This window comes from Prunus persica, chromosome G3 (assembly GCF_000346465.2).
Source record: "Prunus persica cultivar Lovell chromosome G3, Prunus_persica_NCBIv2, whole genome shotgun sequence".
NCBI lineage: Eukaryota > Viridiplantae > Streptophyta > Magnoliopsida > Rosales > Rosaceae > Prunus > Prunus persica.
In genome coordinates, this window is record NC_034011.1 from 1300085 (window position 1) to 1314711 (window position 14627).

The 14627-nt window shown below is 37.8% G+C and overlaps 2 protein-coding genes across 2 annotated transcripts; both read right to left on the reverse strand.

Moving 5' to 3' along the window:
* LOC18783793 (coatomer subunit beta-1) lies at positions 46-5016 on the reverse strand. Its single transcript, XM_007217007.2, has 4 exons — positions 2633-5016; positions 2003-2515; positions 1120-1205; positions 46-623 (listed from the first exon to the last, which is right to left on the reverse strand). Exons 1-4 carry the CDS (start codon positions 4682-4684, stop codon positions 419-421), a joined length of 2856 nt encoding a protein of 951 aa, XP_007217069.1. The 5' UTR covers positions 4685-5016; the 3' UTR covers positions 46-418.
* LOC18783709 (coatomer subunit beta-1) lies at positions 5876-10512 on the reverse strand. Its single transcript, XM_007214859.2, has 4 exons — positions 8292-10512; positions 7661-8173; positions 6789-6874; positions 5876-6381 (listed from the first exon to the last, which is right to left on the reverse strand). Exons 1-4 carry the CDS (start codon positions 10341-10343, stop codon positions 6177-6179), a joined length of 2856 nt encoding a protein of 951 aa, XP_007214921.1. The 5' UTR covers positions 10344-10512; the 3' UTR covers positions 5876-6176.

The following is a 14627-nucleotide window of genomic DNA, read 5'->3' on the forward strand; positions in this document are numbered from 1 at the left end:
TCCAGGGAGGTATCAATTGATAGAAATATCTAACACAAAGCTTAATAAAAGAAAATGAGTCGACAAACTTGATATTAAAATTATGTGACAGGCGAAACTTGCTGGGGCTATTGATAGCAACAGCTAATACAAATTGAAAACATGAAATGTTACAATTAACAAAAGAAATGTATACAGTGGGCATCACTACAAATTTACCCTGAATATATTGTGGATAGCAGCAATATGTCCTAACTATCCACTTACTGGGAAAAACAAAAAATCAAAAGAATTCTATAACAGATGCGATCCCCGGTAAAAGCGCAAAAATTAAGTGCAAGTGAGATGAATATAGATAGGCATCATGCTGCAAACAGACTAGTACTAACAAAGGTTCAAGCAAAGAATAACAGCTGCAAAATTAGGCTGGGTTGTCCAATCAGAGGCCGCCCTTTTGTTTCAAGGTGATCTTGTCCCCGAGACTGAGGGCAATGCCTTGAGTCTTGCTTCTAATTCTGATGTATCCACTGAGCTTACCATCTGCTTGTTTCTCAACACTCACATTCACCAAAGCATCCTCCCCGAAAACACTCTTTGCGTACAGATTGGCAGCGAGGACTCCACATTCTCCTTCCAGTGCCAATCTAATGCCCAATTAGCCAGGGACGAGCAGGAATAAATGACCACCAATCATCCGCCCAGAAGGCATAAAGAGATTAAAAAGAAAATACACTTACTCCTATATGCATGTTACATGTATTTATGCACCTATGGAAAATGTCAATATTGAACTGTATTTTGTTTACATTATGACATGGTGGCTAAGTTTTTACGTCACGTGTGCTACACTACTCCACTTCCATCAATTAGGTACTCTACCAAGCACTGGTAACGTATCACACTTGTAAAGGTGACCAACATGGCACTACCATTGACAACTATGTCAACTTCTTAAATGATTGTTGTAGAAAATTATATCATATGTACACATGTATATGTTTGTATGCTTGCATGTAAATAGATATGTATGATTCTGTGCATCATGAAAAGAATAATTTATTTCTTCAACATGTAAATAGATATGTATGATTCTGTGATTCTGTGTATGATAAACATGGTTAATAGAGTGCCAAAACTTACGGTGGAGTCAGGCACTTCATGTTAGTCGCTTTAACAACATGATTCAGAAATTCCTTCTCGTCCTGAATAACAGTATTTACAGCAACCTGGGGAAAACAGTGTGTTAATGCATGGTAGAATCCAAATGCATCTACCAAGGAAGAGCAGGGGTGGCAAGAAAGAAATTGTAAACTAACATATAAGATACACATTGCTTGTGGATGAGAACCCAAACAAAAGTCCACAGTAAGGAAATGTTATCAAGTTATAAAAAAGAAATCATAATTAAGGACATCTAAGATTCACATTGTCATTTAATGTGAGAACGAAAACACAGGTCCACAAGCATTAGATATGTAAAGATGATGCATGAGCTAACACCCAAGGACGATTCCGAACCAACACCATCTACAAGAGCCTCCTTTATTCAGCAGTAATTAGATAACACGAAAGCAATTACCCAAGTTGCATCATGTATGGTGCAACAACCACACAACGTATCCACTAGCACGAGCCCACTGATATACTACTGAATCTATGCCATTAAGAAACTCACAACTATCATTATAACCATAATAATAGCTACCATAATTATTATACTACAGCTTTATTACCAGCACAGCATCATCATAATCATAACCCGAAACTCAAGCAATTAAATATCAATGAAGAGGTTCATCATATAAATGCATGTCTTGTAAGCCATATCTGAACATTGGCATTCGTGAACATAAGCATAACATGATCAATTGATGATCATGTAATTGGGTTCAAAGACATCATATCCTTTTGGGTCGTTGTGAAACCATTTCAAAGAAGAAGCATCTAATGATCATATCAATGAAGAACCAAAAAAAATTACAAAAAATAAAATAAAATGAAAAACCATATCAAATTACCGTACCTTGTTCTCCCACTCAAACTCAGCCCACATTGTCCTAAATGACACGTCAGCACATGACGCAGGAGAGATGTAATCCATTATATCAATATGAATGTCATTGAGAACAATAACTGTTCTCTCAAGCACATTTGAAGAAGTCTCATATACAATGTTACCGAATATAACTCCCGTTTCAGTTGAAGAGACCTTAATGTTAGCCTTTATCTGTTTGCTTGATTCCGGAGCTAGCGTATAGTTTTGTGGACGCTCAACAAGTTTCAGATCACCCATTGTCGCCAACTCCAAGCACAAATTCTGAAGGGTTTCCTTGGTTCGATTGATGACGGTAACATCAAGAACAATGTCATAATGATTAACTGTTACATAGGCTTCAGCATAAACAGGATCACTGAATCCTGTGAGTTGAAGAATGCGGTTGAGTTTGTTTGCATCATCTCTATCCTTTGTGAATTCTCCAGTAGCACGTTTGAGATCATCTTGAACCGCATCTTCCAACTCGAGCTGGCTCAAACCCTGAAAAAAAAATTGTGTACATATAAAAAGGCATCCAAAGTTCCAAACTATGTGATGAAAACAATGGTTTTAGCAGTCTATCCGAATTGAGACAAGAAAAGCCTAATGCTGCCTTACCTTTCTGCTCTTAAGATGGTAGAAATCAATAAGGTCATCTGGTTGTGCACTCAATATCTGGGCTTTAGCTTTAGTTTCCTCTGTTTCGAGGAGCTGCTTATCTGCAAGCATTTTCACAAAGCTCTGTCTGCATGACTCTAGCCATATCTTCCTCACTTCTTCACCTTTATGGCATAGTAACCTGATGCAAAGAACTATTCTATCTCGAGAATCATTATCAATCGGATGTGGAAGGACCGAGGATTGACCCAATTGAAGCATAGAGACCATGATCAACAATGCCTGTGTAGTTGCCTTGTTCACTTCAGCCTTTGAAGGCTGAATCTCTTCCAATCTCAAAACCAGCTTTGTTAATGTGCAAGCTACAACTGTCTCAAGGAAAAAATCACCCGAGAGAATCAATGATCTCAAGTTCCCCACGGAAGCCAAAGATCCTTGAACCAGGACAGGTGCAGACATAGCAGTTTCCAGTGCAGCAGACTGGGTGGCATAGGTCCCATCTGCAAGGATCACAGGCCTCCTAGAAGACACAGTGGTCGAGCTTACCACCTGAGAATTCTTTGTAGCATCTTGTGCCTCTTTTTCCTCAGAAGCTGTGTAAAATGGGAGATCCCCAAGACACTGCTTAATGGTTGCAATCCCACTCTCAACTTCAGAGAGCGAGAGACAATACTCCCCGATAATCCAGAGGGAATGAGTGCAAACCCTCGAATTGCGGATCTGGTAGAAAGTATCTAGCAGCCTCGTTATTACAGAAACACGCAGCTTGGGGTTGGTTTCAATAATCTCACGCACAAAAGCAGCCACATCCAGGGCTGAAGCAACATTGGTATCGCCCAAGAAATCCATCAAAGGATGCACCACCGTGCTCGCCACCTCAGGAAACTTAACTGCGCATGCATATATTGCTTGCACTAACATCTGCCTATACTCCCCGTTCTTCTCAAGCTCCCCACTCTGGGTCTTCACGACCTCCTTCTTCAACATCATCACAACCTGATTAATATTCCGGGAAGTAATCAAATCAAGCACAATATCAAGAGTCTTCCTCCTAATATCCACATTCGGACTTGACAGTGCCCTCAGCACATCCATAACCAACTCAACCATAATCTCCCTATGCGAAGCCTTGAGCTCACTAATCCTATCCAGCAAAATCAACTTCACATTGTTATCGCTCTGCGACAACAACAACTGAGAATAAGTGTTGGCTGCTGCTTTTATGGCCGTAGGTGCCGAAGACAACGACACAAGCGTTCCAGCACACTCATAAACAACGGCACTCGACGGTGCATCCAGCAACGATATAATAATCTTAATGTACTTGGATTTCTCACCCTTATTCACTCTACAGACCTTCTTAATCAATTCCAACACGACCATTTGGAGCTGTTCCCCCCACTCAATAATCCTACTGATATGTGTAAACAAATAATTCACAGCCCTATCTTGCGCGCAATTAAAGAGCATAAGGAAAGCATTTCGCTTACTGGAAGGGTCCTGCTCGGAGGCCAAGAACCGATCGATGATCTCCGGCGCGCTATCCAGCAATGTCTCCCCCTGCGGAAGCCTATACACGAACATGATCGCCAGCACGGCATTTCGTCGAACAAATGGGTGGCGGTGCTCCAAATTGGTGAGAATCGAAGGGATCAGAGGCTCGATGATCTCGGCCTCGTTCAATCGGCAGAGAAATCGCAGCGTAACGCCTCGGATGTACTCGTTCGGGTGCTGAAGATTGTTGCGGAGGTTCTGGCAGATGAGGATCATCTCCGGGAGGATCTTGCCTTTGGAGTCGGTTTTCTCTACGATCTCAAGGTAGAGGAGGAGGAGCTTCTGGACTGTGTGGTCCTCGGAGGGCAGTACGTATCGGATGATGGTGATAAAGAGGTGGGGAATGGTGTCGCCGTTGAGGAGGAGCATGATGGCCTTCTTGAGGGCTTCGATCTTCAATTCGACGTCGTTTCCTTCAAGGGCTTCTTTAATCTCGTTGGCTAGGGCTGGTGTGCCTTTGTCGAAGTGGACGAGGAGAGTGCATGACTTCTCCATCATTGGGGATCCGAATCGGAATTGGATCTCAGGGAATCAGAAATGCCGGATCTAAATGAGAGAAATGAGAAGGAGGAGAAGAACAAGAAGAGATCTGGGTTTGTTTTGGTTGTGGTGGATCCGATTTGGTGTCTGGTGTTGGCTTTGGCTTAGATTGGAAGTGACTACTGCTGAATTTATCTTGTGTTGCGCCTAAGGAATTTGTCTCGTGTTGCGCTCAATCATTTATCAAGTAGAAAGTTTGGTGTTTGGCCCCTTTAGGCTTTGATGTTTACAATTTGGAGAGTTTTAAATCGCCCCGACGGCATGGCATGGCGCTGGTTTTTGAGAAGAAAATATATTTCATTAAAAAAAACCATGAAACATACAGAGTGAGTAAACCAAGATAAAGATTCAAGAATTAGTGACAGGCCCAAAGGGCCCAACAAGAAAATAAAAACAAGTGTGAGGCCTTGATAATAAAAATATGGAATAGAAAGGTAACAATATAAAAAGCAAGCTCGCAAGAATACAAATGATTTGAATTTAATTTGTATATTTTTTATTAAATTAAAGAAAATGGCTTGATAATTAAAATAATTTAAATAAATATCTCTCTCTCTCCCTTTAAAAAAATAAAAGTCACTCAAAATATTTTGGCATATAGAGCTTGTGGTCATCCTTTACAAACCGATTTCGTAGCGTAGGGAAAATCTTACATGGGCCAAATGAGAAGGGAGAAATTTACTTTGATGTTAACCACAAATTAATTACAATTATTATTTATACCATATTTATTAAGTTCGATAAACATTTTATCAATAAATGTGTTACGCATAACATTATTCTTTTCTCAAACCATATAGTATTTTGTTCAAAAACTTGGGACATTGATCCATGACTAACATAAAATTAGTTGAGCAATCTTGCTCTTCCAACTTTTGATATTCATTCAAATCAAGCTTTTATTAATTAAAGATTGAAAGCAATTACCCAAATACGTATGAATTAATCTATTTTTTTAAATTGAAATGTTGCAGTTTTAATTATTAAATTGTTTTATTTTATTTTATAAAAAAGCAATAAACTTTTATTAGATCAATAAGAAAAAGTAGTACAAAGGACATAGACTCTATAACAAGATGACAGACGTGGGTAAAACTTCCCCAAGTCAACTGCAAAAGATGAAGTAATGATCTGGAAAACTCACACAGCTTAATAAAAGAAAATGAGTCCATAAACTTGATATTAAAATATGTGACAAGCGAAACTTGCTGGGGGTATTGATAGCAACAGCTAATACAAATTGAAAACAGGAAATGTTACAATTAACAACAGAAATGCATACGGTGGGCATCGCTACAAAATTACTTGAAAAATATTGTGGATGGCAGCAATACGTCCTAACCATCCTCTTACTTGAAAAGCAAAAAAAGCAAAAGAATCCTATAACAAACACGATCCTCAGTAAAAGGTTGAAGCAAGAATAACAGCTGCAAAATTAGGCTGTGTCCAATCAGAGGCCGCCCTTCTGTTTCAAGGTGATCTTGTCCCCAAGACTGAGGGCAATGCCTTGAGTCTTGCTTCTAATTCTGATGTATCCACTTAGCTTACCATCGGCTTGTTTCTCAACACTCACATTCACCAAAGCATCCTCCCCGAAAACACTCTTTGCGTACAAATTTGCAGCGAGGACTCCACACTCTCCTTCCAGTGCCGATCTAATGCCCAATTAGCGAGGGATGAGCAGAAATTAATGACCATCAATCATCCGCTCAGAAGGCGTAAAGAGATTAAAAGGAAAATACACTTACTCTTATATGCATGTTACATGTATAAGCACCTCTGGAAAATGTCAAAGTTCAACTGTATTTTATTTACATTATGACATGGTCACTAAGTTTTTAAGTCATGTGCACATTTGTAGAGGTGGACAACATGGCACTACCATCGACAACTATGTAACCTTCTTAAATGATTCTTGTATGAAATTATATATATGTATATGTTTGTATGGTTGCATGTAAATAGCTATGTACAATTCTGTGCATCATGAAAAGAATAATTTATTTCTTCAACATGCAACAGAGTAAATGATAAACATGGTTAATAGAGTCCCAAAACTTACGGTGGAGTCAGGCACTTCATGTTAGTCGCTTTAACAACATGGTTCAGAAATTCCTTTTCGTCCTGAATAACAGTATTTACAGCAACCTGGGGAAAAGAGTGTGTTAATGCATAGTAGAATCCAAAGGCATACCATACCAAGAGCAAAATTACAATAAGGATGACAAGAAATAATTTTTAAACTGAAATATAAACACATTTGCTTTTGGAGGAGAACCCAAACACAAGTCCACAGAAAGGAAATATTATCAAGTTGTAAAAAAGAATCATAATTAAGGACATGTAAGAAGCACATTGTCATTTGATGTGAGAAAAGAAAACACAAGTCCACGAGCACTAGATAAGTAAAGATGATGCATGAGCTAACAACCAAGGATGATTCAGAAGCAGCACCATCTGCAAGAGCCTACTTTATCCAGCAGGAATTAGATTAACATGAAAGAAATTACCCAGTTTGCATCATGTATGGTGCAACAACCACACAATGTATCCACTAGCATGAGGCATTGACATACTATTGAATCTATTCCATTAGAAAGCTCACAACTATCATTATAACCATAATAACCATCACCATAATTATTATATTACAGCTTTATTATTGGCACAGCATCATCATAATCATAACCAGTAAATGTCACTGAAGAGGTTCATCATATAAATGCATGCCTTGTAAGCCTTATCTGAACATTGGCATTCGTGAACTTAGGAATTAAATGAAAAATGGATCATTATGTAGTCGGGTTCAAAGGCATCATATCGTTTTGGGTCATTGTGAAACCATTTCAAAGAAGAAGCACCAAACGATCACATCAATGAAGCACAAAAATTTAAAAATAAAATAAAATGCAAAACCATATCAAATCAGGGTACCTTGTTTTCCCACTCAAACTCAGCCCACATTGTCCTAAATGACACATCAGCACATGATGCAGGAGAGATGTAATCCATTATATCAATATGGATGTCATTGAGAACAATAACCGATCTGTCAAGCACATTTGAAGAAGCCTCGTATACAATGTTACCAAATATAACTCCTGTTTCAGTTGAAGAGACCTTAATGTTTGCCTTTATCTGTTTGCTTGATTCCGGAGCTAGCGTATAGTTTTGTGGACGCTCAACAAGTTTCAGATCACCCATTGTCGCCAACTCCAAGCACAAATTCTGAAGGGTTTCCTTGGTTCGATTGATGACGGTAACATCAAGAACAATGTCATAATGATTAACTGTTACATAGGCTTCAGCATAAACAGGATCACTGAATCCTGTGAGTTGAAGAATGCGGTTGAGTTTGTTTGCATCATCTTTATCCTTTGTGAATTCTCCAGTAGCACGTTTGAGATCATCTTGAACCGCATCTTCCAACTCGAGTTGGCTCATACCCTGAAAAAAAAAAATGTGTACATATAAAAAAGCATCCAAAGTTCCAAACTATGTGATGAAAACAATGGTTTTAGCAGTCTATCCGAATTGAGACAAGAAAAGCCTAATGCTGCCTTACCTTTCTGCTCTTAAGATGGTAGAAATCAATAAGGTCATCTGGTTGTGCACTCAATATCTGGGCCTTAGCTTTAGTTTCCTCTGTTTCAAGGAGCTGCTTATCTGCAAGCATTTTCACAAAGCTCTGTCTACATGACTCTAGCCATATCTTCCTTACTTCTTCACCTTTATGGCATAGTAACCGAATGCAAAGAACTATTCTATCTCGAGAATCATTATCAATCGGATGTGGAAGGACCGAGGATTGACCCAATTGAAGCATAGAGACCATGATCAACAATGCCTGTGTAGTTGCCTTATTCACTTCAGCCTTTGAAGGCTGAATCTCTTCCAATCTCAAAACCAGCTTCGTTAATGTGCAAGCTACAACTGTCTCAAGGAAAAAATCACCCGAGAGAATCAATGATCTCAAGTTCCCCACGGAGGTCAAAGATCCTTGAACCAGGACAGGTGCAGACATAGCAGTTTCCAGTGCAGCAGACTGGGTGGCATAGGTCCCATCTGCAAGGATCACAGGCCTCCTAGAAGACACAGTGGTCGAGCTTACCACCTGAGAATTCTTTGTAGCATCTTGTGCCTCTTTTTCCTCAGAAGCCGTGTAAAATGGGAGCTCCCCAAGACACTGCTTAATGGTTGCAATCCCACTCTCAACTTCAGAAAGCGAGAGACAATACTCCCCGATAATCCAGAGGGAATGAGTGCAAACCCTTGAATTGCGGATCTGGTAGAAAGTATCTAGCAGCCTCGTTATTATAGAAACACGCAGCTTGGGGTTGGTTTCAATAATCTCACGCACAAAAACAGCCACATCCAGGGCCGAAGCAACATTGGTATCGCCCAAGAAATCCATCAAAGGATGCACCACCGTGCTCGCCACCTCAGGAAACTTAACTGCGCATGCATATATTGCTTGCACTAACATCTGCCTATACTCCCCATTCTTCTCAAGCTCCCCACTCTGAGTCTTCACGACCTCCTTCTTCAACATCATCACAACCTGATTAATATTCCGGGGCGTAATCAAATCAAGCACAATATCAAGAGTCTTCCTCCTAATATCAACATTCGGACTTGACAGTGCCCTCAGCACATCCATAACCAACTCAACCATAATCTCCCTATGCGAAGCCTTGAGCTCACTAATCCTATCCAGCAAAATCAACTTCACATTGTTATCACTCTGCGACAGCAGCAACTGAGAATAAGTGTTGGCTGCTGCTTTTATGGCCGTAGGTGCCGAAGACAACGACACAAGCGTTCCAGCACACTCATAAACAACGGCACTCGACGGTGCATCCAGCAACGATATAATAATCTTAATGTACTTGGATTTCTCACCCTTATTCACTCTACAGACCTTCTTAATCAATTCCAACACAACCATTTGGAGCTGTTCCCCCCACTCAATAATCCTACTGATATGTGTAAACAAATAATTCACAGCCCTATCTTGCGCGCAATTAAAGAGCATAAGAAAAGCATTTCGCTTACTGGAAGGGTCCTGCTCGGAGGCCAAGAACCGATCGATGATCTCCGGCGCGCTATCCAGCAATGTCTCCCCCTGCGGAAGCCTATACACGAACATGATCGCCAGCACGGCATTTCGTCGAACAAATGGGTGGCGGTGCTCCAAATTGGTGAGAATCGAAGGGATCAGAGGCTCGATGATCTCGGCCTCGTTCAATCGGCAGAGAAATCGCAGCGTAACGCCTCGGATGTACTCGTTCGGGTGCTGAAGATTGTTGCGGAGGTTCTGGCAGATGAGGATCATCTCCGGGAGGATCTTGCCTTTGGAGTCAGTTTTCTCTATGATCTCAAGGTAGAGGAGGAGGAGCTTCTGGACTGTGTGGTCCTCGGAGGGCAGTACGTATCGGATGATGGTGATGAAGAGCTGGGGAATGGTGTCGCCGTTGAGGAGGAGCATTATGGCCTTCTTGAGGGCTTCGATCTTCAATTCGACGTCGTTTCCTTCTAGGGCTTCTTTGATCTCGTTGGCTAGGGCCGGTGTGCCTTTGTCGAAGTGGACGAGAAGAGTGCATGACTTCTCCATCATTAGAGATCCGAATCGGAATTGGATCTCAGGGAATGGGAAATACCAGATCTAAATTAGATCAACGAGAAGGAGAAGAAGAGATCTGGCTTTGATTTGGTGGTGGTGGATTTGTTGTCTGGTGTTGGCTTGGATTGGAAGTGACTGCTGAATTTAGAGAGATGAGGGAGGCAGTGAAAGGAACAGTTGGGTTGGGCCTAAGGAATTTTTGTTGGATTTGGGTTGTGTTGAGTTGGGTTGGGTTGGATCACTTATCAAGTAAAAAGTTTGGTGTTTGGCACTTTTTGCCTTTCATGTTTTTACAATTGTGAAGAACCTCTGAGTAAGAAAGAATGTCATCCATACTTTTGATTAACAATAGAATCAACCTTACACCAACAAATCCTTCACACCAATAATAATAAATTAAAAATCATCCTAAATCGGGTACCATCGCCAATGCCGTTCACAAATTGAAAAAAGAAGGCGTTTTATGATGAAATAAGTGGGACTGTTAAAACTCAACATCATAGTTCTTTGCACAAATAAGAGTTCTGTCCGCAGACATTGGTTCATAATGAAGTTGGTTGAATGTGTAGAAATTTTTCTATGTAACTATCACAAAAATGATGTTAAAGTCCACTCATTCATATTATAACACGTGTCCTAATTATCGGTTCTGAAGTCTCAAAGGAAAGCTAGAAAGGTTTAAAGCGTCACATATGATTTTCTTGTTAAATGTCTCTTCTTCCCCAGTTTCAGCAATGGCCACTAAATGGGCCCAAATCACCCATCTTTTAGAGCAAAATGTTAAATTAAGAGGAGAAAGTCATTTGAGGAAGGCCACCAGGTGGCTCAAAACCAAGACAAAAATTAGTGACAGGCTCAAATGGCCCAACAAGAAAATAAAACGAGTGTGAGGCCTTGTTCAGTTGGAATTTACCAATACAAATTTGGTATTTTGATAAGGAAAAAATATGGAATAGAAAGGTAACAAATACAAAAAGCAAATTATCTCGCTGCTCGCAAACAATACATTACATAGATAGTACAACATGCAATGATGCAAACGAATGATTTGAAGTTAATTGTATATTTTTTTTAAAATTAAAGAAAATGACTTAGTAATTAAAATAATTAAAATTAATGTCTCTGTCGTTCCCTTAAAAAAAATAAAAGTCACTAGAAATATTTTGGCATCCTTTACAAACCGATTTCGTATGAAAAATCTTACATAGACCAAACGGGAAGGAAGAAATTGACACTTTGACATTACCCACAAATTAATTATGATTATTATTTATATCATATATATTAGATTTGATAAACATTTGATCAATAAATGTGTTAGGTGTAACATTACGTTTTTCTAAAACCATATAGCATTTTATTCAAAAGCTTAGAACATTGACCCGTGACTAACATAAAATTAGTTGAGCAATCTTGCTCTTCCAACTGTTGATTTTCATTCAAATCAAGCTTTTCTTAATTAAAGAATGAAAGCAATTAGCCAACTAATTAAACAAAAGTCACTAGAATTATTTTATAGCTTCATTAAGGGTCATGAATTATAATCATCTCAATTTAGAGACAAAATCCTAATCCTGCCACCTTAATGATTTGATTAAATTAACCACCATAGTGTACAAGAGAATCCAGCAGCATCCCCACCCCCTGGACGACTGGGGCATGGCATCTTAAAAATCGTTTTCTTTTAGCATCATTTCCGGGTCATAATACACTTAATGATGATTTAAGAGATAATATTTAGGGAATATTGTGTTCATCTATTTATTTGATCAAATTAGTGAGTAATGATTTCAATTGGAATAACAAGGATGAGGAAACACATTACAGATTGGTCCAACAATGTGAAACGACTTGTGTCTTTTCTTAAAGAGGAATCTCTCTTTGTATATAGAAAGACTTAAGTAACTTAAGTATCGAAGCTGAAAAAATATATCTAACTTAAATAAGTAAATCCAGTGTACCATAACAAGGTGGAGAGAGATTTTATTTTATTTTCTGAAAATATTAAATATCTGAATTAATCTAAACTTTTTAAATTGAAATGTTGTAGTTTTAATTATAAAGTCACTTTTTTATTTTATAAAAAGACGATAGAATTTTATTAGATCAATATGAAAAAAGAGTACAAAGAACAAAGATTGTAAAGGGAGTTATTCCAATAACAATTTGGCAAACATGAGTAAAAGTCCCTCAGTGACTTGAGTCAATCGAAAAATATGAAATGGTATGGGGAGAATCACTCTAAAAACTAACTTTTTGTTTATAACACATTTATCTAGTCATAATTTCATTGAATATAGTCCGTTGCAATGACATCACATAAAAACTAGCCACTAACCAGCATGACTCTCTTAAAGAGACTAAAAATACGAAGAAAACTCAGCTAAGTTTATGGAATTATGAGAAGAAAAAAACATAGAAAACTCATAGAGTTTATGGACTTTATTGAAGAAACTAAACCAAAACTAAAAAGCTAAAACGTAAACCAACAAAAGGAAAACTAACTGCTGCTAATCTTTCAGCGCATGATATAGAGAGCGTCACCTAGTTACTTCAAAGCCAAAACACACTAATGAGCAGTGGATCTATCATGACCAAGTTGCAACACCTCAAAGAGCAACCTTGCAAGATGAGGCACAAATAAAGTCAGCTCAACTATGAGACAATAGATATGTTGAAGGAAGAGTAAATCAATATAGGTCTACCAAAAGTCGAAGAACACTGAAGTTCCAATGGGATCCAAAGGAGAACTCCCTTGATCTTTGAAGCTTTTTCTCTTTGTTAAAATTATTTATTTTATTAGAAAAAAATGATAATTGTATTCATAAATTAGAGATCACGATCATAATTCATGAGCCCCAATACAAATACCCACAAAAAATTAATACAAAAACAAAAGCATAGATTTAGCAGTCCATGATTAAATATTTATTTAAACAATTATTGCATCATCCTTCCCAAGTTCCCAACAAACACTCTTCTTCGCCAAAGTCTGTCCTGGTTGACTCACTTTCCGCTGTTTGAGGCGGATGATTGGCATTTGCAGGTCATTATCAGATTTGGCCACTTCTATTTTCCTTGATAGTTTATTAGTCTACAATAAAGCTCGAGTGCAAAAGTCTAACTGATTTAAAATCTCTACTTATAAGTGACATAATCATAATTTATATATTTTTAAATGCAGATAATAGTTAAACTATATAGGGAGAAGAATTTACCTCACATACACTAGTCATGAAGGTTCGAATCAGAAACCACTAACATATAAATTAAGATTCATTTTTTAACTGGCTAGATCTCGTTAACCATAATTTATAATTTTTAAAATTAAGGATTAACATTCTATTCTACAATGTAACGTATGATGTACATATCAAACCCAAAAGTAACTTATTAAAAATAGAATTCAGAAACAAAGAAAAGAAGATAGAAATATCATTATTTATGCATTCTTGGTCGAGAAAAATGGTGGTTGTCTATATTTATTATTTATTTAGAAAGCAAGGTTTGTTTCATACTTTTTCTTTTAGGATCTATCTATTTCTATCAGAAGCACATGGATAATGCCACTCCAACCACCTACAGTCGTCACTCTAATTTTTCCTTTTACAAATAAAACACAAAAAGTCGGGCCTTATGGTCAATAAAATATGAAAGCAGTGTTGCACTTTGGTGTATCACATGGAGGCAAAAAATGGAAACTAAAGTTTATGTTACAACTCTTATTTTGATATTTAATAATTATTTTAAAAAAGTTAGAATAGTTTAGATTATTACGTGTATAAAAAAAAATATTTATAATTAACAATTTTATCACAGTAATATCAGCGTATATTGTTATATATTTAATGTTCTTATTTTCCTATCTTTATTGATCTCATTCATTATAAGGATCTACATTTATTTGAAAATGTTTACTTTTTTAATCAATCAAATATGTTATGTTATTTGATAGTGAATCCGAAGTATTGATGAGTGAGATCACATTTGAAAATATGATAAAAACTGATGATCTGAGTAAACAAACAAAAATGCCAAGAACATTACTTTGGGAGGAATTTTCAGTATTAAATTTGGGCACTTCAATTTTTTTAATTTTTTTTTTCCCAAGTACCCAAAAAAGAAAAGAAAAACGGAAGCCCAAAAAGAAAAGAGAAAAAAAGGAGAAAGGAAAATGAGGAGTTGTAAGATTTAGGCAAGGTGTCATTATCTCAAGGAAAGTGTCGGTGCTGTAAGAAGGAAGACTTACAAAGCAGAGAGCATAATGAATTCTGAGTA

Excerpts from the sequence above, each read along its gene's own strand:
- LOC18783793 (XM_007217007.2), bottom strand. The coding sequence starts at position 4,684 with ATGATGGAGAAGTCATGCACTCTCCTCGTCCACTTCGACAAAGGCACA. Across the intron at positions 1,206-2,002 it reads AGTTTGAGTGGGAGAACAAG|GTTGCTGTAAATACTGTTAT; the intron begins GTACGGTAATTT and ends TGTTTTCCCCAG. Across the intron at positions 624-1,119 it reads ATGAAGTGCCTGACTCCACC|ATTGGCACTGGAAGGAGAAT; the intron begins GTAAGTTTTGGC and ends ATTGGGCATTAG.
- LOC18783709 (XM_007214859.2), bottom strand. The coding sequence starts at position 10,343 with ATGATGGAGAAGTCATGCACTCTTCTCGTCCACTTCGACAAAGGCACA. Across the intron at positions 8,174-8,291 it reads ACCATCTTAAGAGCAGAAAG|GGTATGAGCCAACTCGAGTT; the intron begins GTAAGGCAGCAT and ends TTTTTTTTTCAG. Across the intron at positions 6,875-7,660 it reads AGTTTGAGTGGGAAAACAAG|GTTGCTGTAAATACTGTTAT; the intron begins GTACCCTGATTT and ends TCTTTTCCCCAG.